Source organism: Lissotriton helveticus, chromosome 1_1 (assembly GCF_964261635.1).
Source record: "Lissotriton helveticus chromosome 1_1, aLisHel1.1, whole genome shotgun sequence".
NCBI lineage: Eukaryota > Metazoa > Chordata > Amphibia > Caudata > Salamandridae > Lissotriton > Lissotriton helveticus.
The window spans coordinates 60,962,627-60,986,206 of record NC_136057.1 but is presented as its reverse complement, the minus strand read 5'-3'; the positions used below and the strand labels follow the sequence as shown (position 1 = coordinate 60,986,206).

General features: G+C 51.5%; 1 protein-coding gene across 1 annotated transcript in view; it reads left to right on the top strand.

Moving 5' to 3' along the window:
• Positions 1–23,362, top strand: part of LOC144758313 (uncharacterized) — a 140,117-nt gene extending 116,755 nt beyond the window's left edge. Inside the window, exon 7 of the mRNA XM_078646421.1 lies at positions 22,449–23,362. Within this exon, the coding sequence (XP_078502547.1) occupies positions 22,449–23,216 (768 nt within the window). The 3' untranslated portion in view covers positions 23,217–23,362. The remainder of the gene's footprint in view (positions 1–22,448) is intronic.
• Positions 23,363–23,580: the final 218 nt, after the last annotated feature.

Below are 23,580 nucleotides of genomic sequence, written 5' to 3'. Positions count from 1 at the left end.
GCTAGCGCTTTGAGAGCCAGCCGGTGCCCACCCGGCATCAGCCCGAAATTGGGGTGCCTAGCGAGTGCCTACCTCGCTTTATATTTGCTTTGGCGGCGCGGGTGCCACCCCGCTTATCGCCGCTTTGTTTTGCCTGTTGATGTTGATCCACGAGGGAGCCCACCCCTCGGATCACCTGGGAGCCCGCCTGCCTGCCTAAAAGCGAGCCGCCGCGCTGCCCGCGGCGACCCGGAAGTGGTAGGAGGCCCCGGCCAATCCCAGCGCGGCCCAGGAAAGGCAACCCGGAAGTCCCGCCCCTCGCAGCAGAGAAGCTGCCGGCCGGGTCCCCGAGGCTCCCCGAGTGGAGAGGAGAGCCCCGGAGCCCAGCGAGGAGCAGGAGAAGAGTGAAGAGAGCCCCCGAGGAGCGGGAGCTCTCGTGGAACAGCCGCCCGCCGCACGAGACAGCCGGTGAGTGCCTGGAAAGGGAGAGGGGCATCGGGACACATTGTCGGTGTCCGCCCCTCCCCCGTAGCGCGACCTCGCGCTCGCGAATGTTGGGAGCCAGAGAGGCTCTTGGGGGCATTTCCCTTTAAATCCAGGGGCCGCATTGTCTGTCGAGCCCGGAGAGGCTCGTGGGGCACCTGGTGATTCGGAGTCCCTAGAGAGGGGACTCCACCGACGGCAGTGGTTGAGAGCCAGAGAGGCTCTGGGGTGCCACAGTAATTTCTCTAGAGCCCAGCGAGGCTCCTACATTGGCCCCCCCATTTGCTCTTGAGCCCTGAGAGGCTCCCCCGCCCAGATGTCGTGTCACGAGCCCTGAGAGGCTCAGGGGCATAATTGTGGTTCAGAGCCTAGTGAAGCTCTTGAGAGACAGTCAGTTGGGCAGAGCCTGCGAGGCTCCAGAGTTGGCCCATTATTGATGATTCAGCTGCCCAGAACTTTGTGGGCAGCTGCCACGTTTAGGCCCTGACATTTGGACACAGAGACTGTCACAGGTGGTGACTTATCTGAGTTTGGCGCAATTGTGTGCTTTTACACCTCTGAATGTTAATGCATCATGTGTGTTGTTTTTACATCCCTACAGGTAGTGTGACATGTAGGTGGTTGTTTTTCTCCCTAGTACAGGTGGTGCTAGTGAGGTCCTGTTACCAGTGATTACTGGTTGTATGCTCTACTTTTATATTGTGTGCTACACTGATTTTACTTTCTAAAGTGCTATTTCTGAAAGTATTATTTCTAAAAGTGCTGATACCCCTGACAGTGGTCCAAGTGGCCCTGTCCTGTGCAATATCCCTTGTAAATTCCGCCCGTGCCTGTTGGCACAGTGTAACAAGATGTGTGTTTTATCTGATGTATAATTATTATAATACAAAGGCTATTTTTATATAACCTTGTGTGGAGTTTCCTTTGTGGTGGGCCTTTGGTTGTTGTTGCTGGGGTGCGTGCGCAAATACTTAACTTACATCGCCTCCAAGTTTAGCCTTGCTGCTCGCGCCACGTTACCTAGAGGGTGAGTAGGGGTTATCTTGGCGTGTAACTCCCTTGCCCTGACTTGGGTGTGGTGGTCTCTGACTGACTTTGGCGAAAACCCTGGCCAGCCGGGGATCCCATTTCCAACATTGGCGGCAAGCGGTGAGGATAAGGATTTGTGTTTGCGTTGTACCACAGTAGCGGCTGGCCGCACTTCAAAGCTCTACAATTTTAGATAACCACATTTTGGGGATTATTGTTTTTGGTAAAATTCCATTGTTTCTTCTCCTGAAGATTGTCATTTTATAATTGTGTTCAGTGCATTTGTCCCCCGCCCTGCTTCCAGAGTTTGGTACCTGTGTCACTTTTGGTCAGGTTGAGAAGTCAGGGGTGGTAGAAACTGCCTTACCGATCCGAGGGGAGGGTGTGTGTGGATGAATGGTGTGTTTCCCTGGACGCATGAGTGAGTTCTTTTTTTAAGGAGAGGGTGGAAGTTTTGGAATTGTGTACTCCTACTTCAGATTGCTAGATCCCTTGTGTTGCACGTGTCTGTGAACATCCTGTCAAGATGGAATCTCCTTTTAACCTTTGTGTCCTGTTTAAGTACAGTGTGCATGAGTTGGTACGGTTATGTAAGGAGAGAGACATCCCAGTGAGTGAGTCCGACACCCAGTCCAAGCTTAGGGATAACATGATCCTGTGGCAGAAGAGTGACTGGGAGCGTGAGCACAGTGAGAGGGAGAGGGCCCGGGCCGCACACCAGGAGGGTGGTGGGTCTGAGGGGAGCCCTGAAGAGTCTGATGTGGAGAGTGAGTTTGACAGTGGATGGGCGCCAGCAGAGAGTGAGTACCCCCTAGATAGGGAGTCCCTTGCTGGGTCCAGTGTCAGATGTAGCACCCCATCCCTTTCCCTGTCCCCAGAGGAGTGGGTGGATAGGAGAGAAGAGAGGGAGCACCAGCTGGCCATGGAGAAGCTCCGGTTAGAGTATGCCAGGGAGATGGCGCAGCTGGGTGTGAATGAGCGGACTGCAGAGGCTGAGAGGGCCTTGGCCGGGGAGAAGATAGCCCTAGAGTGTAGGTTATCCCCTGAGCGCAGTCTTAATTTTCTGGATCCCCCAGGGAGGGTTGAGTCCAGTGGTGGCAGCTATTTAAATCTCAGTCTAGAAAGTCCCAGTTCCCAGAGTATGGTTCCTGTTTCCCCAGAGGAGGAGAATAGGTTGAGGTTTAGGAACCTTAGGAAACCGTCTCATCAGTCTTGGGAAGACTTTGAGGAGGACTGTTGTGGAGCCCTGTGTGATTGGGTACGGGAGCCCACGAAATGTGATTGGGACATATTGTTCGATATGTTTCTCAGAGAGCAGTTGCTCAGTTGTTGTTCACCAGGGTTGCGCCAACACCTGTTAGGGTGTGGATTGTCTGACCCATGGGACCTGGCAGAGGAAGCAGACCGCTGGGAAAGGGCCAGAGGTTCTGTAGAGTCATTGGTGAGTGACTCCGAAAGTAGTGGGTCAGGGATCTTCCAGCCCAGCGTGGTGGAAGAGGCTCAGTGTAGCCCAGATAGGTCCCAGTATAGTGAGAAGGGTGTAGGGGCTGACTGCCTGGCTCAGTGGAGCAGGAGTCAGTGGGTGGCTGAGAGCCCCCAGAGGCCCGAAGCCCTGTCTCAGAGCCTGGGTGGTTTCTTGAGGGAACACCAAGTTGGGGACCTAGGCTGTCCTGTTAGCCCATTTGAGGAGGATCTCCTAGTGAGTAGAGGACCTGGAGCATCTGTAACCAGAGCTCCTGTGGTTCTAGAGTCTGGCAGTACCGCTCCGGTAGGGAGGGTACAGGGGTCCAGCGTGAGGAGTGATTGGGGGATGAGTTTCCCAGTGGATGCACCAGTGGACCAGAGACTAGCCAGTTGGGCTAGATCTTCTTGGAGGGACCCGGGTGGTGCCACTTCTGGTCTGGGGGATCGTCACGCACTGTCAGGTGGACAGAGGGCGGGAGATCTGCGCCAGACAGACAGTCACACAACAGATGTGTCATTTGTTAGCCTCAGGGGGATTGTGTGTGAGTCCCCAGAAGTCCTGGAGTGCCAGGCAGTTGTTCCACCAAAGGTTTTAGACCGGAGGTTGGATGGCCAGGTTCAGGATCAGCCTGACCTGAAGGGTAGGACGACTGTAACCAGTGTCCTGACCGGTTCTTCTTCCAGAGGAACTTCTCCAGGTGGGAGAGGGCAGACCTCTGGAAGGGGGTGCAGAGGGTGGGAGAGCCCAACTCTGACCCCGGTGCAACCTGAGGGGTTAAACCCTAGGTTGGAATGGCGTTCTAGGTGTCCCCCTCGCACGGGGAGGAGGAACCCTAAAAGAAGAGGAAAGGGGAGGAGCGCCTTCCCTGAGACTCCTGGTCCACCTGAGGTTGTAGACCCTAGGCTGGAGAACCAGTGGCAGTCTAGCCCTGTCTTGCAGACAGGAGGAGTGGAGAGTGGCTACTATGTGCCAGGGGTTACTACCCCCCACTTCGTGAGTAGGCAGGAACCAGTGGCACCTGGGTGGCCTAGGGCCTGGTCCTGGCCGCGGACAGCTGAGGAGTACCAGTGGGGTAGCCCAGCTGGTCCTTACAGTAGCTTTAGAAGGAACCCTAGGGGTTCACCGTGGCATAGAACAGGAGGGTGTCCCGGCAGTGGCGGGCCTGCGTCCGTGTTCTATCGCCCCAAGCAGGGAAGTCCATCACGGTGGTGATTGTTCTCCCCTGCGTTTTGGCTGGAAGGGGGTTATGTTGGACTTGGCCCGCAGGGCAGGTTCACCCCTAAACTTTTTGCCTTATGTGTAACCCTGTGTCAGTGATTTTTGGGTCTCTGCGCACTTTTCCCTGGGTCCCAGAGTGAAAGTGCGTGCGTGTAGTATGGCTGGCCTGCCCTCCCATAGGAATGCATGGGGAATGTGTGTGTCCCTGGTAGTTCCTGATGCGTGGGGAGTGCAGGCTCGAGTTTAGTATGTGTAAACTCGTGGGAGTGAATGCTGCGAGATGGTATATGCGGCATGTATGTGTCTAGAAGGGAAGTGCTACTTCTGGACATTGATGTGCGTGTGCTGTGAGGGTGCTGGAGAGTGATTGGCTGGAGCTGGCTGGCATGCCAGGCTCCAGGAAGTCTGGATGGGTCTGCCCGGTGGTGAGTGGGAGATTAGCATGAGTGATGTGTGGGAGGAGTGTACCTGTGTCCTGGATGGGCTGGGTTTTCCCCACACAATGCTGGCTCCGCCCCCCTGTGGTGTGTCTAACGACCCTAGCCTCCCCAGTGAAAGAAATGGGTGGTTGGGCCATCAAGAGTGCTCCAGAGCCAGCTGAAACTGGTTTTCCCCCCACCCTGCACCTTGAAACAAAGGATTTGGTACTATAAGAAGGGGCTGTGTCCCCTTGGAAAATGTTCTGCTTTTGGATCCTGCCAGAGGGGGCTGTTGCTGCTGCTGGGGCCAGGAGGACCGCCACTTGGGGTGTCTCCCTGCCTGGAGACCCAGTGTGCTGGCTCTGGCCCAGCCTTGCCCCCCTGCCTGCCTCCAGACCCTGCTGGAGCCTTGTCCTGTCCTCCAGTGCTGGGGAGCACTGAGGATTCTTTGCCTGCAGCCTGAGAGCGCTGCTCTCTGCCCTCCAGCGCTGGGGAGCGCTGAAATCGCCTGCCTAGCGCTTGAGAGCGCTTCATTTCGTCCCCTGGCGCTTGGGAGCGCATTTTCTTGGAGGCTAGCGCTGCTAGCGCTTTGAGAGCCAGCCGGTGCCCACCCGGCATCAGCCCGAAATTGGGGTGCCTAGCGAGTGCCTACCTCGCTTTATATTTGCTTTGGCGGCGCGGGTGCCACCCCGCTTATCGCCGCTTTGTTTTGCCTGTTGATGTTGATCCACGAGGGAGCCCACCCCTCGGATCACCTGGGAGCCCGCCTGCCTGCCTAAAAGCGAGCCGCCGCGCTGCCCGCGGCGACCCGGAAGTGGTAGGAGGCCCCGGCCAATCCCAGCGCGGCCCAGGAAAGGCAACCCGGAAGTCCCGCCCCTCGCAGCAGAGAAGCTGCCGGCCGGGTCCCCGAGGCTCCCCGAGTGGAGAGGAGAGCCCCGGAGCCCAGCGAGGAGCAGGAGAAGAGTGAAGAGAGCCCCCGAGGAGCGGGAGCTCTCGTGGAACAGCCGCCCGCCGCACGAGACAGCCGGTGAGTGCCTGGAAAGGGAGAGGGGCGTCGGGACACATTGTCGGTGTCCGCCCCTCCCCCGTAGCGCGACCTCGCGCTCGCGAATGTTGGGAGCCAGAGAGGCTCTTGGGGGCATTTCCCTTTAAATCCAGGGGCCGCATTGTCTGTCGAGCCCGGAGAGGCTCGTGGGGCACCTGGTGATTCGGAGTCCCTAGAGAGGGGACTCCACCGACGGCAGTGGTTGAGAGCCAGAGAGGCTCTGGGGTGCCACAGTAATTTCTCTAGAGCCCAGCGAGGCTCCTACATTGGCCCCCCCATTTGCTCTTGAGCCCTGAGAGGCTCCCCCGCCCAGATGTCGTGTCACGAGCCCTGAGAGGCTCAGGGGCATAATTGTGGTTCAGAGCCTAGTGAAGCTCTTGAGAGACAGTCAGTTGGGCAGAGCCTGCGAGGCTCCAGAGTTGGCCCATTATTGATGATTCAGCTGCCCAGAACTTTGTGGGCAGCTGCCACGTTTAGGCCCTGACATTTGGACACAGAGACTGTCACAGGTGGTGACTTATCTGAGTTTGGCGCAATTGTGTGCTTTTACACCTCTGAATGTTAATGCATCATGTGTGTTGTTTTTACATCCCTACAGGTAGTGTGACATGTAGGTGGTTGTTTTTCTCCCTAGTACAGGTGGTGCTAGTGAGGTCCTGTTACCAGTGATTACTGGTTGTATGCTCTACTTTTATATTGTGTGCTACACTGATTTTACTTTCTAAAGTGCTATTTCTGAAAGTATTATTTCTAAAAGTGCTGATACCCCTGACAGTGGTCCAAGTGGCCCTGTCCTGTGCAATATCCCTTGTAAATTCCGCCCGTGCCTGTTGGCACAGTGTAACAAGATGTGTGTTTTATCTGATGTATAATTATTATAATACAAAGGCTATTTTTATATAACCTTGTGTGGAGTTTCCTTTGTGGTGGGCCTTTGGTTGTTGTTGCTGGGGTGCGTGCGCAAATACTTAACTTACATCGCCTCCAAGTTTAGCCTTGCTGCTCGCGCCACGTTACCTAGAGGGTGAGTAGGGGTTATCTTGGCGTGTAACTCCCTTGCCCTGACTTGGGTGTGGTGGTCTCTGACTGACTTTGGCGAAAACCCTGGCCAGCCGGGGATCCCATTTCCAACAGTTACCAATTTCAGCTCTAGTGAGATAGTTAAAAGGTCCCAGTTTCCAACCGCCCTCCTTGATAAGTGGGTTTATGCACATACGCCACAGATCTGTGTTACCTATGTAGCACACATATTAATCCCAATAAGTGCTGTTGGGAATGTTCCTTTCTAGTATTCTTTCCGTCAACAATTTTCTTGTCAATGTTTTGCATTTCTCTTGCTATATCTGAGTACTCCCTGGGGACAGGGGTCGGTGTCGGGAAGAGGTAGGACATGTACCTGTCTTCGCTACATACACTCTTCGCCGCCCCACTCCTGCCTCCCAGCTGCTCCTCCCACCCTCAACCCCTCATATGAAGGCCACACAGCATCTGCGCCCATCCACGCCTGGACCACGCCCAGTTCCGGAACCCCTGGCCCCCGCGGGAGCCAGGGCACCCGTCTGAAATACAACTCTGCCGCCCTCAACGCACTCAACACCGGACGACCGCCCGCCTGCTACCGAGCCACCCCGAAATACACCCATGGACCCTTCACCTGTCAAACCTGCAAATTCACCTGCCTCCGATCCTGCCCCCCGCCAGCCAGACCTAGCAACAACGACAACCACCTCAAGTATATCCTCCTCAACACCCGCTCCGTCCACAAGCACGCCGTCGAACTCTGGGACCTCCTCGACTCAACAACACCAGCCATCGCCTTCCTCACTGAGACCTGGATGAACTCGGCCTCGGCCCCAGACATCGCCATAGCCATCCCAGACTGCTACAAGATCACCCCGAAGGACTGTACAAACCAAACCGGAGAAGGAATCGCTATCATCTACAAGAACACCATCAACGTCACGACCAACGCCAAAGACACACTCTCCGCCGCCGAACACCTACACTTTTAAATACACACCGACCCCAAGACCACCTTGAGGGGAACACTCATCTACAGGCCCCTGGGCCCGCGCACACATTTCAGCGATACCATCGCCGACTTCATCAGCCCACACACCCTAGCCTCGCCAGAATACATCCTCCTAGGGGACCTGAACTTCCACCTAGAGAAAAACAACAACAACTCCACCACCCTGCTCGACAACCTGGCCAACCTCGGACTCAAGCAACTGGTTGACACACCCACCCACCTCGCCGGCCACATGCTCGACCCCATCTTCTCCGCCAGCAACAACATCTCCTTCAGCCCCTCCACAGAACTACACTGGAACGACCACAGATGTATCCACTTCACCTTCAAAAAGAATACACCCCACCACCGCACACAACAAATCCCCCGCAGATGCTGGAGCAAAATCACCACAGACCAGCTGCTCTCATCACTAAGCCAGAACCCGCCAGCCGACACCACTGACCCCAACAACGCAGCATACAACCTCGCACAGTGGATCACCAACTGCGCCGACGACCTTGCTCCACTGAAGAACCCCCAGGCAAGACCGGCAACAGAAAAACATCATGGTTCACAGACACCCTCAAAGAATCAAAGAAATCATGCCGGACCCTCGAAAAAACCTGGCACCACGATCAGACTTCAGAAAACATGACAGCCCTCAAAAACGCCACCCGCGAACACCACCAGCTGATCCGCACCACCAAAAGGGCATCGTTCAAAGAGCAACTGGACATGAACACCCACAACAGCAAGGAACTCTTCAGCATCGTCCCCCCAGCGCCAGCAACAATGACATCACACCGTCACAAGACCTCTGCAACTCCCTCGCCACATTCTTCCACCGTAAGATCGCGGATATACACCACAGCTTCGGACCCCAGATTCCGCCTCTAATCACAGAACCAACGACCCCTACCACCACCCTCAACGCATGGACACCCATCAGCACGGAAGACACCACCCACGTCATGAACACGATCCACTCCGGATCCCCCTCTGACCCATGCCCTCATCATATCTTCAACAAAGCTGACAGCATCATCGCACCCCACCTCCGGAAAGTCATAAACAGCTCCTTCACGTCAGCCACCTTCCCGGAGAGCTGGAAGCACGCAGAGATCAACGCCCTACTGAAAAAACCCACGGCGGATCCCAAAGACCTCAAGAACTTCCGCCCCATCTCTCTTCTTCCCTTTCCAGGCTAAGGTCATCGAAAAGACCGTCAATAAACAGCTGACCGCCTTCCTCGAGACGAACAACTCGCTTGACCCGTCCCAGTCCGGATTTCGAGCAAACCACAGCACTGAAACCGCTCTCATCGCAGCCACTGATGACATCCTGACCATGATGGACAACTGAGAAACAACCGCCCTCATTCTCCTAGAACTCTCGGCAGCCTTTGACACCGTCTGCCACCGCACCCTAATAACCCGCCTCTACAACACTGGGATACAAGGAAAGGCCCTGGACTGGATCACATCGTTCCTCTCTCCGACAGAACCCAGAGAGTCCGCCTCCCTCCCTTCTGCTCCAAGGCCTCCAAGATCATCTGCGGCGTACCCCAGGGCTCCTCACTCAGCCCAACCCTCTTCAATATCTACATGAGCCCCCTCGCCACCATCGCAATCAAACACAACATCAACATCATCCCCTACACCGACGACACCCAACTGATACTCTCCCTCACCAAGGACCCAGCCACCGCCAAAACCAAGCTCCAGGAAGGAATGAAAGACGTCACAGAATGGATGACGCTCAGTCGCCTGAAGCTGAACTCAGACAAGACGGAGGTCCTCATCCTCGGACAAACCCTCTCCGCCTGGGACGACTCCAGGTGGCCCACAGCGCTGGGCTCCGCGCCCACTCCCACGGACCACGCACGTAACCTAGGATTCATCCTGGACTCCTCCCTATCGATGACCAGGCAAGTCAACGCCGTATCCTCATCCTGCTTCAACACCCTGCGCATGCTCCGAAAAATCTTTTTAGGTGGATGCCCACAGAAACCAGAAAGACCGTCACCCAGGCCCTCGTCACCAGCCGACTGGACTACGGAAACGCCCTTTACGCAGGAACCACTGCCAAACTCCAGAAACAACTTCAGTGCATACAAAACGCCTCTGCCTGACTCATCCTCGACATCCCCCGTCACAGCCACATATCCGCCCACCTTAGAAACCTGCACTGGCTACCCATCAACAAAAGGATCACGTTCAGGCTCCACACTCATGCACACAAAGCGCTCCACGACAAAGGACCCGAATACCTCAACGACCGCCTCTCATTCTACACCCCCACCCACCAGCTCCGCTCAGCCAGCCTCGCCCTCGCCACCGTTCCACGGATCCACAGAACCACCGCTGGAGGAAGATCATCCTCCTACCTGGCCGCAAAGACATGGAACTCACTCCCGCACACCTTCGACTGACCCAGGATCAACTCACCTTCAGGAAGCACCTCAAGACCTAGCTATTCGAGCAATAACAGCACCCCTCCCTTTAGCGTCTTGAGACCCTCACAGGTGAGTAGCACGCTCTATAAATATACTGATTGATTGATTGACACTGGTAGTGAATAGAACTGAGTGGTGTGTTCGGTCCGGTAGGTCCTGCTTCTTGTATTGGATTGGCATGAAGGACCAGTGGAAAGGCTATTGAGCTGGATTTCCTGCATGCTGAAGACTGGCAGTATAGTGTTTGATATAGATGAATTCTTAAAGCAGCGACCCCTGACCTTGCCTGGTAGGTCGCCCCCCCGCTGCAGCTGCACCAGCCCTTGTGCCTGACCCTCGTTACTGCCTCAAACATTCCTGCTGCCCATTCCTGGGTGCTATTGTTCCCTCGCCCCCCCTGCCTGCAGCCCGCTTTCCCACCGCTGCTGCCCCTACGGCCCCGCCCCCCAACGCCCATTCACTTAACCCCTGCCTCCTGCCTCCTGCCTCCTGCCTCCCAGCTACTCCGCCCCACCTGCTCCCTTTATTCTAGAGACAGCGCGCAGTGAGGAGAGCGACCCCCGATCTTGCCTGATAGGTCGCACCCCCCACCCCCACTGCAGCTGCACCAGCCCTTGTGCCTGACCCTCCCTCCTTCCTCAGACATTCCTGCTGCCCATTCCCGGGCACCATTTTTTCCGTCACCCCCCTGCCCACAGACCGTTTTCCTGCCGCTGCTGCCGATGCTGCCCCTGCGGCCCCACGCCCATTGGCTTAACCCCTGCCTCCCGCCTCCCAGCTACTCTGCCCTCCCAGCTACCCTTCAAATGGAGGCACATGCGCGACCGCACAGTGGACGCGCGCAGCGGGCACGCCGCTGGCGCACCTATGGCAAGCCCGTCTGCGCATGTCGGCGCCTGGACTGTGCCCAGCACCAGAACCCCTGGACCACTCGAACCCCACAACACCAGACTCCACTATGACGCCAGCAGCCTCCCCACACTCAACGCCGGTCGTAAACCACACCTGCTTCCATGCCTCCCCGAAACCGACCCACGGACCCTTCTCCTGCCGCACCTGCGACAGAACCACCAAACCTTCAAGGACTGGACCCAACCACGTCTGCTGCATACTCCTCAACACCCGGTCCGCACTCAAACACGCCGTCGAGCTCTGGGATCTGCTCAACACCTCCGCCCCAGACGTGGCCTTCCTGACCAAGTACTGGTGGAACGACTCCTCGGAGCCCGACATGGCCATAGACATCCCGGGCGGCTCCAAGATCACCCGCAGGGATTGCGCTAATGGAACCGAAGGAGGAATACCCAATCGTCCACAAGTCCACCCTCAAGATCGCCACCCACGCAGACAACACCCTCAATGCTGCCGAACACCTGCACTTCCTGATCCACACCGACCCCAACACCACCCTCATAGGAATACTCATCTACAGACCCCGCGGACGCCACGACCCAATTCAGTGACTCCCTTGCCAACCTCGCCAGCACCCACGCACTCGCCTCCACGGACTACATGCTCCTCGGGGACATGAACTTCCACCTCGAGAACATCAACAACGCCATCTCCGCTACCCTGATCGACAACCTCGCCAACCTCGGCCTCAGACAACTCGTCACCGCACCCACCCACGCCGCCGGCCACACGCTGGACCCTGTCTTCTCCACAGGCACCCACGTCGCCTTCAAACACACTACCGAACTGCACTGGACCGACCACCGATACATCCATTTCACATTCAAGAAACCAAACACGCACCACCGCACCCAACAGCTGCCTCGTCGCTGTTGGAGCAAAGTCACCAAAGACCGGCTGATCACCACCCTCGCCCAGAACCCACCCACCGACCGCACCAACCCAGACATCGCAGCTCGCAACCTCAGACAGTGAATCGCCGACTGCGCCAACACCCTCGCCCCGCTCAAGAAACCCTCCAACAACCACGCCAGCAAGGGAGCCACCTGGTTCACCGACAAACTCCAGACCTCCAAACGCTCATGCCGGAAACTGGAGAAAATATGGCTCCACGAACGCACACCGACCAACCACACAGCCCACAAGGACGCAACCCGAAGACATTACCACCTCATCATATTAGCCAAGAGATCCTCCTTCAAAGACCGCTTGGATAACAACGCACAGCAAAGAGCTCTTCAGCATGGTAAGGGAACTCTCCAACCCCAGCGCCAATGCCAACGACATCCCACCCTCTCAAGAACTGTGCGACTCACTAGCCATCTTCTTCCAACATAAGATCGCTGACATCAATGACAGCTTTAACACCACAACCGCCCTGACTACGCCAGAACCCACCTCCCCTGTGAACAGCGGCATCCACCTGACCTCCTGGTCCAACATCAACGATGACGAGATACGCATGGTCATGAACTCCATCCACTCAGGAGCTCTGTCAGACCCATGCCCACACCACGTATTTAACAAAGCAGACACAGCCATCGCAACCCAACTATGGAAAGTCATCAACATCTCCTTCGAAACAGCAACATTCCCGGAAAGCTGAAAACACGCCGAAATCAACGCCCTCCTCTACAAGCCCAAGGCAGACCCCAAGGACCTCAAGAACTTTTGGCCCATCTCCCTGCTCCCATTCCCAGCAAAGGTCATCGAGAAAATCGTCAACAGACAGTTGGCCCGCCACTTGGAACACAACATCTTGGACTCTTCCCAGTCCAGATTCAGACGAAACCACAGCTCCGAGACAGCCCTCATCGCCGCCACAGACGACATCAGGCGCCAACTAGACAACGGCGAAACATCAGCCCTCTTCCTCCTGGACCTGTCAGCCGCCTTCGACACGGTCTGCCACCGCACTCTGAAGACACGCCTCTTAGAAGCCGGAATCCAAGGGAAGGCCCTTGACTGGACCACGTCCTTCCTCTTTGGCAGAACCCAGAGCATCCGCCGAACACCCTTCCGATCCGAAGCCACCGAAATCATCCGCGGCGTCCCCCTGGGCTCGTCCCTCAGCCCGACACTGATCAACATCTACATGGCCCCCCTCGCACAAGTTGCCCGCCATCACGACCTCAACATCATCTTTTACGCCGAGGACACCCAGCTCATCCTCTCCCTCTCCAAGGACCCACACACCTCCAAAACCAACTTACGCGAGGGAATGAAGGCCATCGCCGACTGGATGAGGAACAGCCATCTGAAGCTGAACTCGGACGAGACGGAGGTACTCATCCTTGGACCCACCCCCTCAGCCTGGGACGACTCCTGCTAGCAGACCACACTGGGAGCAGCACCAACACCCACTGACCATGCATGCAACCTAGGATTCATCTTAGACTCCTCCCTCTCCATGGCTAAACAGGTCAAATCCGTCTCCTCCTCCTGCTACAACACCCTCCGCATGCTCCGTAGGATTTACAAGTGGATCCCGACCGAAACAAGAAGAACGGTGACACAGGCCCTCGTCAGCAGCAGACTGGACTACGGCAATATACTCTACGCAGGAATCCCAGCCAAACGCCTACAACGTCTACAACACATCCAAAACGCCTCCGCCCGACTGATCGTCAACGCCCCCCCCGCAGCCACATCAGCCCCCACCTGAGAGATCTACACTGGCTCCCCGTCGACAAGAGGATCACCTTCAAGCTCCTCACCAACGCACACAAAGCACTCCACAACGCCGGACCAGCCTACCTGAACAGTAGACTCAGCTTCTACACCTCCCTCCTCCAGCTCCGCTCTGCCAGCCTCACCCTTGCCGCTGTCCCCTGCATCCCGCGAACGACCTCCAGCGGCAGATCCTTCTCCTACCTCGCCGCCAAGACCTGGAACTACCTCCCTACCCACATACGGCAGACCCAAGACCTGCTCGCTTTCAGAAGACTCCTCAAGACCTGGCTCTTCGAGTAGTAGCATCACTCCCAACCCCTCAGCGCCTTGAGACCATAACAGGTATGTAGCACGCTCTACAAGTACTATGATTGATTGATTGATTGATTGACTGAATTCGACATGGCGACAGTGGAAATATCACTTAGGGAAAGTGGGAATTTCTGTACTCATGTCTCTGTATGCCTATCCGCCTGTCTCCAGTTCACAGCTGGCTGCTAGGGATTGACGAGGTAGTATAGTTAACAAGGGAACCCGTTTAGGTAGCTGAGGACCTCGGGTAATTAGTATTTTTAAGAACACAGGTCCTAAGCTTAGCAAATAATTATCTGTAAATGGCAAACATAGACTTAAATAAGAGCTATGGCTTGTTTTTCGCCAATGTCCAGTCGGACAAGGAATTATTTATTTTCAAATGTTTTCAAGAATTTGCAAAATACGTGAGACACAACATGAATCAAGAAACTGGGTACAAGCCTGTACCAAGTAAGTGGAAAAAATAAAGGGAGACAGATAAGGAAGGTTAAACAGGCAAAGGAGTTGGAGCAAATGGCGGCTTACAGTACAATACAATCTTGTGCAAGCACCCACACACAGTTACTGCAATAAATATATACAATTGTAACATGCAGTTCTGTTAAAGCAGTCGACGTGACGTTTCGATCCCTAGCTCCAAATACTAACTGGGATCATCTTCAGGACTAGTGTTTTATGCTATTGCCTGAATTGTTAAAAGCCTGATAGCGATTAACCAGGAAAGGGCATGTGGCCTCTGGATGTGAAGCCTTTGAGGTGAGTTGAGTCACCTGAGCGTGTCCATGCGAAGCCTGTTAAGGCTTCTGTGCATAATTGAACGGGACGGCAGCAATACTCGTCAGTAGTTCTCTTTCTAATATGGAAACCTGTGACTTATGGTCTGCGGCCCATTGATTTTCAGAGCCTGGATAATGTCTGAGGGGCGGCTGCAAGAATATGCAATCCGCTTCCCGCTGGTCCTCGATGGGATGGCGTGTCCAGCTTAGTCCCGTCCGTCCTGCTCGTTGACGAGGTAGCTGGTCAGACACTTCTTGATCGTTTTTTCTAGGACTTTGGCCATGTATGATATGAGGGTGATTAGTCAGTAGTTGGAGAGTTTGGTGAGATCCACAGAGGGTTTACTCTGCAGGGCTGTGACAGCTGCCTGCTCCAGGTTTCTGGGAAGAGGGCCGCATTGATGGAGTCATTCAGGATGGGAGTGAGGACTTCATTGATGGTGGTTAGACCTTTGTTGAAAGTGTGGTGGGGGCATGGGTCTCATGGGGCCCACAGTGGATGGTCTTCATGGTTGCGGCATTCTCGTTTGTGGTGATGCCGTCCCACATGATCAAGGTCCATTCTTCAGCTGAGATTGGAAGACTGGCTGCGAGGTTGCTGGAGTCAGGTTGAAGTTGCCGTATGTGGATGATCTTCTTCCAAAAGAAGTTAGAGATTGTTGCAATGGGTTTTGTAAGGGGGGTGTTGCTGCTGGTGGCTACAGCACTGTAAATTCTCAGATTATGGAGAAGATTTATTTGGTGCTGGTGTTGCTGGCTTCGATGCGGTTGATATTGGCTGTTCACTTGGCATTTCAGACATGCTGGTGGACGCATGTCAGGGCAGATTTGAAGACGTTGTTGTCTGCAGTGTCTTTGCTCATTCTCAACTTGCTTTAGAGTTGCTTATAGTGCTGCATCACCACCCTGAGTTCTTCTGTGTACCAGCTGGCTTGCTTTTGTGACCTTAATTTTGTTATTGTTGCTATGCTTGAGAGGGTGCAGGTGGTGATCCATTCATTGAAGTTCTTGATATCTTCCGTTAGGTTTCTGCTGATCTGCTTGAAGGGGGCTAGGGTGTCGGTGCAGGTGGTGATCCATTCATTGAAGTACTTGATATCTTCTGTTAGGTTTCTGCGGATATGCTTGACATGTCCAGGTTGTTGGTGCAGGTAGTGATCCAGTCATTGAAGTTCGTGATGTCTTCCGTTAGGTTGCTGGCATGCTTGAGGGGGTCCAGGTTGTTGGTGTAGGTGGTGATCCAGTCATTGAAGTACTTGATGTCTTCCGTTAGGTTGCTGGTGTGCTTGAGGTGACGTGTGTTGAGGGCAGAAGCCCAGTCCTTCTCTGAGATGGTCTTCCAGCAGCCGCCGCCTGTCCAGAGGTGGTGGCTCTCCTGTGATTCAGGATGGTGAGCTTGAAACTTAAAAGGGTGTTGTCAGTTCAGGTGATAGGCGTTGATTTGTAGATTGATGCTGTTTAGTGTGGAGAAGTTAGAGTCCAGGAAGTGTTCATCTGTGTGGGTGGGTCTGGTGATGTGCTGAGTAAGGTCAAGGTTCTCAAGGCTTTTGAGGAGGGTATTTCAATTGGAGTCATTACGGCCATCTAGATGAAAGTGCAGGTCTCCATGGAGGTTGAAAGTGCTGGAGTCAATGATAATCTCAAGTCTAGGTTTATTCCGATGTCCATTCTTTCTGTTACACAGACCTATATCTCTATATTATCAAAGTCAAGAGAAGCCTTTTCCAATCTTTCTTCTGCATTTTTCTTAGGGACTACTGGCTTCTGATAAATCACTTTGTTGTTAACATGAAAAGACATAGGTTGGATAGTTCACTTTAATGCTTACAAATATTTTGAGGATACCCAGTGCTGAATGCTTCAATCTCTGACCCAATTAGAAGGTCATTTAGTTTGTGAACATCTGAGGGGGAAAAGACATTTTTTTTCTTCATTTCCACAATGTATTCGGTCCTTGTGAAGGTCGCCTTCTTCAGATGGGAACTTGTTGCATCCTCTCTGGTTGTTTACTTGATGTCAAGAATACTACGTGAAATACACATCCAGGCTCCTGTGATACCATACTCTTTACCAACAGCCAAAGTATACCCCAGTCAGACTCAGGACTAGTGAGCGCAAGGTTTCTGCAGGACTCGTACTTCAAGATTTTGAACATTTGCAGAGATTCTGTCACAAAGACAATCTCAGCCTAATCTAATGACAAAAACATCAAGCTTGATCTGATTGTCCAAGCAACCGTAGATGTATCCATGAGAAGGCTGCTGGTCATGGTACTTAACCAGGGTCAATCACATTATTACACCTTGCTTCTCGCTCAACCCCTCATTGGCCATGGTAGACGTGACATTAATTTCTACCTCATCTCGGGCAATGGGCACTCGAGGTCATCCCCACTGGATAGGCAGCCTGTGCCAACTGGCACTAGAGAGAATCTCCTCATGCAAATTGTAATACATTTGCTTTAACGAACCAAAGAGTATTTATAGCACATACAAAGAAATGAACACACCAACAAGAGAAATGGATTCAATCATATATTGTAAAGGGTATTGAATATCGCTGGCTGTCACAAATGCAAATTAAATACAATGAGTGACCGTGGGGAGAGAGTGACAAATAGTGAATAGTGAAGTGAACAGTACACTTTATTCCTGACAAATACATTGGTGACATGAAAAAAGGAAGAAAAAAGTGTTAGCTTTATTACATTCATCTTGAAGAGTTTCCTTTGTCATGTACTTCCTGAAGAGTTACTGTTGTTATACACTTCGTAAAACTGAAGTGACAGCAGCATCTCCTGATCCATCTCTTTTTCCGCAATGTCTTCTTGTTTAAATGAAATCTTGACCATGTGTGTCTTTCTAAAGCTCTCTCAAGCCGCCTGACGATCACCTCTTAGTCAATCCCCCCAAATCCACAACCCCATCCAACCCCTTAACTACTACTCCTGCTCCTCCTGACTCACCGACTTTCCCTTTATCATCCCCATTGCTTTTGTCTCTCCCTCCTCTAACCTCCTACTTACCACTCACTCACACTCTCCCTCATCCCTTGATGAGCCCCTTTACCTCGCCCACCGCTCTAATATCCCCTCACATCCCCACCCACTCCACCTCCTCTTCCACCTCACTCTTCTATTGGTCCTCCTAATCTGAATATACCCCCTACCTATCTCTACAATTTCCCCCCAACCCCCCCCAGGATTTCCCCCCTTTCCGCCCCATGCTATCCCCCACCTTGATAACCCGTATTCTTCCAATCTCTTTAATTTAACTGATACACTCTACGCCTCAATTCCCTCCCAATCACTCCGTAAAGTCGAACTTCTTCTTTCATCACTTGCATTAGAACTCTCCTCACTCAGAAGTGATATCTCTCTCCTCCTCAAAATCCATCCGTCCAATCCAGATCACACTTTTACGTCATCGGATTGCGCTGCACTGTCACAAGGTGATAATAAAGGCAAGCCGAACACTAACGGACCTCCCACTCTAGCTTCCTCCACCGACACCCCTCTCCTCCCCTTTAAACCCACAGCACGAGCTAAACATAATGACCACTCTCTTAGCACCACAACGAGCAACCTTAATTCATCATCTCAGTCTCACCGAGACACTAGCTTCTTAATCTCAGGAACCAACTCTTCTAATAACCCCCCTAACCCCCCTCTCCTTTCTCGCTCACTATCCCCGTTCCTTCTACATTACCTGTTTTCTTAAACTCGACTAGACTCCCCCTGCACCCGGCATCTCCTAGACCTCCCCAAATTCTTAGACCTATCCCACACGGTCCCACTACCCCACCTCATGTCTCCACTCCCCTCCGATGCATGTTGATAAATTGTAGATCTGCCTCCTGCCACGCTACTGAGATTGCTGAAACCATCCTCAGTGAAAATATTGACATCGCATTCCTTACTGAAACCTGGCTAACCACCCACTCTACCCCTATCCTCGACCTGCTTGTCCCTCCAGGCTTCTCTATTATCAGAAAAGATAGAAAAGAACAATTAGGTGGAGGACTTGCCCTGATCTTCAATGCCAAATCCAACATATCACCCGTCCTGCTCCAAGACCCTTCGTCCTTTGAATACCTTTGCGCTGACCTCTCTTTTCCCGGCTTGCCCTCCACTCGACATCACACCATCTACCACCCTCCGGGAAACTGCCTACCGTTCGCCGAAGAGATGACTGACCTTATTACGCAAGCTTCGATGTCCCACTCCAAGAATCTCTTCCTGGGTGACTACAACATCCACTGGAACAAAAATGATGATCCTGCTGTCACCCATTTCAATCAAGCCCTAGACATCACTGACCTGACACAAATCTGCCTGGCCCCTACTCATATCAAAGGCGCCACCCTTGATGCTATCCTCACTAACAAAGATTTGGCCACTCTCTCTAGTATACTTCCTGTAGATTGGTCTGATCACCACCTCATCCTCTTCACCTTGAAATGCCCCTCTAATCCTCCCTCCCGTATCAGTACTCCTCTCGAAGCCTTCACCTCATCCCACCTGGTGAACTCGAATCCACAATTAAAGCTCACTTACTCCCCCCCCTCTTAGCACCAATGATCTCACTGACCATTACAATAATTCCATTCTTGAGGCCCTCGACCTAATTGCCCCCATTAAACTCAAAAAACTAAAAATCATCCCCTCCAAATCCTGGTTCAATGCTGACCTCAATAACGAAAGACGAACCCTCAGACAATCTGAACGTACTTGGAGAAGCCATCCCTCCGCTGAAAATCTGACTCTTCGTAGAACAAACAGAGCCCAATACAAAAAGCATATCTTCAATGAGAAAGCCAACTTTCTCCGGTCTCAACTTGACCAGGCTAGAAACCGCCCCAGAGAATTGTTTAACATTGTTAAAAATCAAACTTCCTCTGGCCCTCCTAAACTTGCAGCCTCTGTGGAAAGATGCGAAGAAATTGCTAGTTTCTTCTCTACTAAAGTTAACACCATTGAACTATCCTTCTCTTCCCCTCCTCTCCCTCCTCATCCTCCCTCCACCCACTTCACCACCCCTACTATTCCCAACTCACCATCTTCCTCCGCCCCCCCTCCTCCTTCCCGACAACCGCCCATCCTACTTTCCCTCCCTAGTACTGATAGCTCTCTTTTTCCCCCCGCACTCCAACACCTCGACCCTGCACACCCCCTCCTTTCCAGCACCCAACCTGCATCTTCACCGACGAATTCCCTTCCCAAAAACAAGGCTTCATGGAGCGTTTTTAAACCAATATCATCAACATCATCTCCAAACTTAAACCGTCTTCACATTCCAACGACCCCCTCCCTGCCCATTTAGTTCAAGAGCTCAAGCATATCATTGCCCCTATTTGGTCCGACATCATCAACTCCTCACTCTCTTCCGGTTGCGTTCCTGCCTCCCTTCAGCTAGGCCAAATATCCCCCATTCTTAAAAACCTCACTGCCGACCACAATGATCTGAACAATCTGCGCCCCATCTCCAACCTTCCTTTCCTCTCTAAAGCCCTTGAAAAATGTGTCCTTTCCCAGCTAGATAATCATATCTCCTCTTTCAATCTACTCGACATTTCCCAATCTGGATTTAGGAAGGGATGCAGCACAAGAACAGCGATGCTCAATATTACTGATGACATTCATCGCTCTCTTGACAAAGGCGAATCCTGTTTACTTATCCTCCTTGATCTCTCGGCCGCCTTTGATATGGTACATCATCCCACCCTGCTGACCACCCTTAAAGAGTGATTTGGTTTTGAAGGCAATGTACTCAAATGGTTCACATCCTTTCTCCAGAACAGATCACAACAAATTAAGCCCAAAGCCCACCTGGCACCGATTAAAGCTGTCCTCAACACAGCAGCTAGACTGATCGCTGAGTGGAGAAAATTTGACCACATCTCTCCTGCCCTCAAAAATCTTAACTGGCTCCCAATTGAAGGCCGCTCCACATACAAGATGCATTACACACAAAGCACTTCACCAAGACACCCCCTCCTACCTTTCAAGTAAACTACATAAAGCAGGCTGCACCAGATCCTTGAGAAGTACTAACTCCCTTGTACTTATCCCTCCTAAACTCAAATGTAAAAAGACCCAATCTCGTGCATTCTCCGGCAATGCCCCTACGATCTGGAACTCTCTTCCCAAAGACCTTTGCTGCAACCCCTCCTACCATCTCTCCAAAAAGAGACTCAAATTACTTCTCCTCAATAAACACTGGGGACCCTAATTTTTATCTATCCTGAATCCTACTAAGTACCCTTCTATCTATAAGCGCTCTTACCCTACCGCTTTTCCCCTCCTTCATTATGCTCTACCCTCCAAATCCCTCCTCTACTCCCCTCCCATGACCTCTTCACTTACCCAACTCCCTTTCTTCTTTCTCTCATTCTTCTTCTATTGTTTCTTTTAATCTTCCTATAAACTAAAAAACTGTAGTCTGTATTTATTATATTCCTGTTAATGTTACTATGTTATCTTCTTTTAACTATGTAAAGCGCTCTGATACTCTCGGGTCCAGCAGCGCTATATAAAACCTTTTAAATAAATAAATAAATAAAAATACCTCTAGCGAATGGGTTCTCCATGAGTGCCTTTTCTTTACTAAGTTATCACCTCCTTTTCTGAATTAAGATGTGGCATGTTCAATAGAACATTTAGTTAAATATCTGTGTATGGTGAAACAACTCTTGGTTTCTTTCAAAAATGGTAAAGAAGAGATGTCTTTAACAAATAGTAAAATATGGTGTATTTACATTCTCTTACATTTCTATTTAGTGATAAATCTCTTTAAATCCAACAGGAAACCAGCCTTGAATGCTCAAATGATTCTGAATAATGAAAATAATAGTGTAAATCTACAAAAAGCTGTCAAACTATGAGCTCCAATATTCAGGAGAAGAGCTGCACAGTCAGAGACTGAGGAACCTGAACATAAACTGATAGATCCTGGAAGAAGCAGTCAAGAGCAATTCAGTGGATCTATGTGTCTGAGCTGTGCACCTCCACGCCACAAGAGGAAGAAATGACCTCTAGAAAATGAACGCAACAACAATAACTAACCACTGCCTGTATAAACAAGCCTCCAAGCTTTGATCATTGGATCGGTGTGAGGTGGATACAGCATTGCTCTGTTTCCTGTAATGATAGCTGACAACCATTCAGTGCACTAGGCATATTGTAAACTATTTCTGGCTAAACCACAGCAGGAGAAAAGCACAATGGAGTAGAGCCAGACAACTGAAGAGTAAAGGAAAGAGAGGGTCTCTGATCTACAAGACTGTCCCAATTTGCATCGACCAGAAGGAAGACTAATCTTTACCCGTAAGCATGCACAACCCTTATACAATCTAAAGACATAACCACATACAAAGAAGCTTTACTTGCCACAATTATAATATATGTAGTTGTTGAGTCTTTTATTTTGTTGTGAAATCTGAAATCAAGCATCCAAAATACCACACACATACAGGGAATGTGAGAATAACACAAGGGCTTTATCAACCATGTTAGCTCCTCAGGAATCACAGTCATGGGATGCAGACGAATATAAACCCGACCCAGAGACACTACCCAAGAAAGAAGAATCATACGGAAGCAGCAAGAGCTTTAGTTTGTCATCACTACTAAAGAGCCATCAGCAGACACACACAGGAAAAGCAACGTGCAATTGCAATGAATGTGTGAAGAACTTTAGTCAGTTAGCACTCCTAAAAGATCATCAGCGAACACACACAGGGGAAAAACTGTACCATTGCAATGAATGTGTGAAGAAATTCAGTCATTTATCACAACTCCAAGTTCATCAGCGAACACACACAGGGGAAAAACCATTCCAGTGCAATGAATGTGTGAAGAAATTCAGTCAGGTATCAAATCTACGAACACATTTGCGAACACACACTGGGGAAAAACCATACCATTGCAGTGAATGTGTGAAGAGCTTTAGTCTGTCATCAGACTTACAAAATCATAATCGAACACACACTGGGGAAAAACCATACCATTGCAGTGAATGTGTGAGGAGCTTTAGTGGGTCATCAAACCTAAAAAAACATATTCGAACACACACTGGGGAAAAACCATACCATTGCAATGAATGTGTGAAGAGCTTCAGTCAGTTATCAATTCTTCAAAGACATCAGCAAACACACACCGGAGAAAAACCATACCATTGTAGTGAATGTATGAAGAGTTTCAGTCGGTTATCACACCTACAAGAACATCAGCGGACACATACAGGAGAAAAGCCATTCCAATGCAGTGAATGTGTGAAGAGATTCAGACTGTTATCACACCTCCAAATGCATCAGCGAACACACACAGGGGAAAAACCATACCATTGCAATGAATGCATGAAGAGCTTTAGTCAATTATCAATCCTACGAAGACATCAGCGAACACACACAGTGGAGAAACCAGTGAATGTGTGAAGAACTTCAGTCGTTTATCACACCTCAAAATACATCAGCGAGTGCACACAGGGGAGAAACCATTCCATTGTAGTGAATGTGGAAGTAGTTTTAAGGAATCTTCAAAATTAAGGAATCATCAGCAAATACACAATGTGGAAAAGCCATTCAAGTGCAGTGAGTGTGTGAAGTGCTTTAGTCAATTATCAGACCTACAAAGACATCAGCGAATACACACAGGTGAAAACCTCTACCACTGCAGTGAATGTGGACGTAGGTTTACTCGTTACTCAGCATTAAGGAATCATCAACATACACACACAGGGGAAAAACCATACCACTGCAGTAAATGTGGAAGTCGTTTTAGTGACCATTCAACATTAAG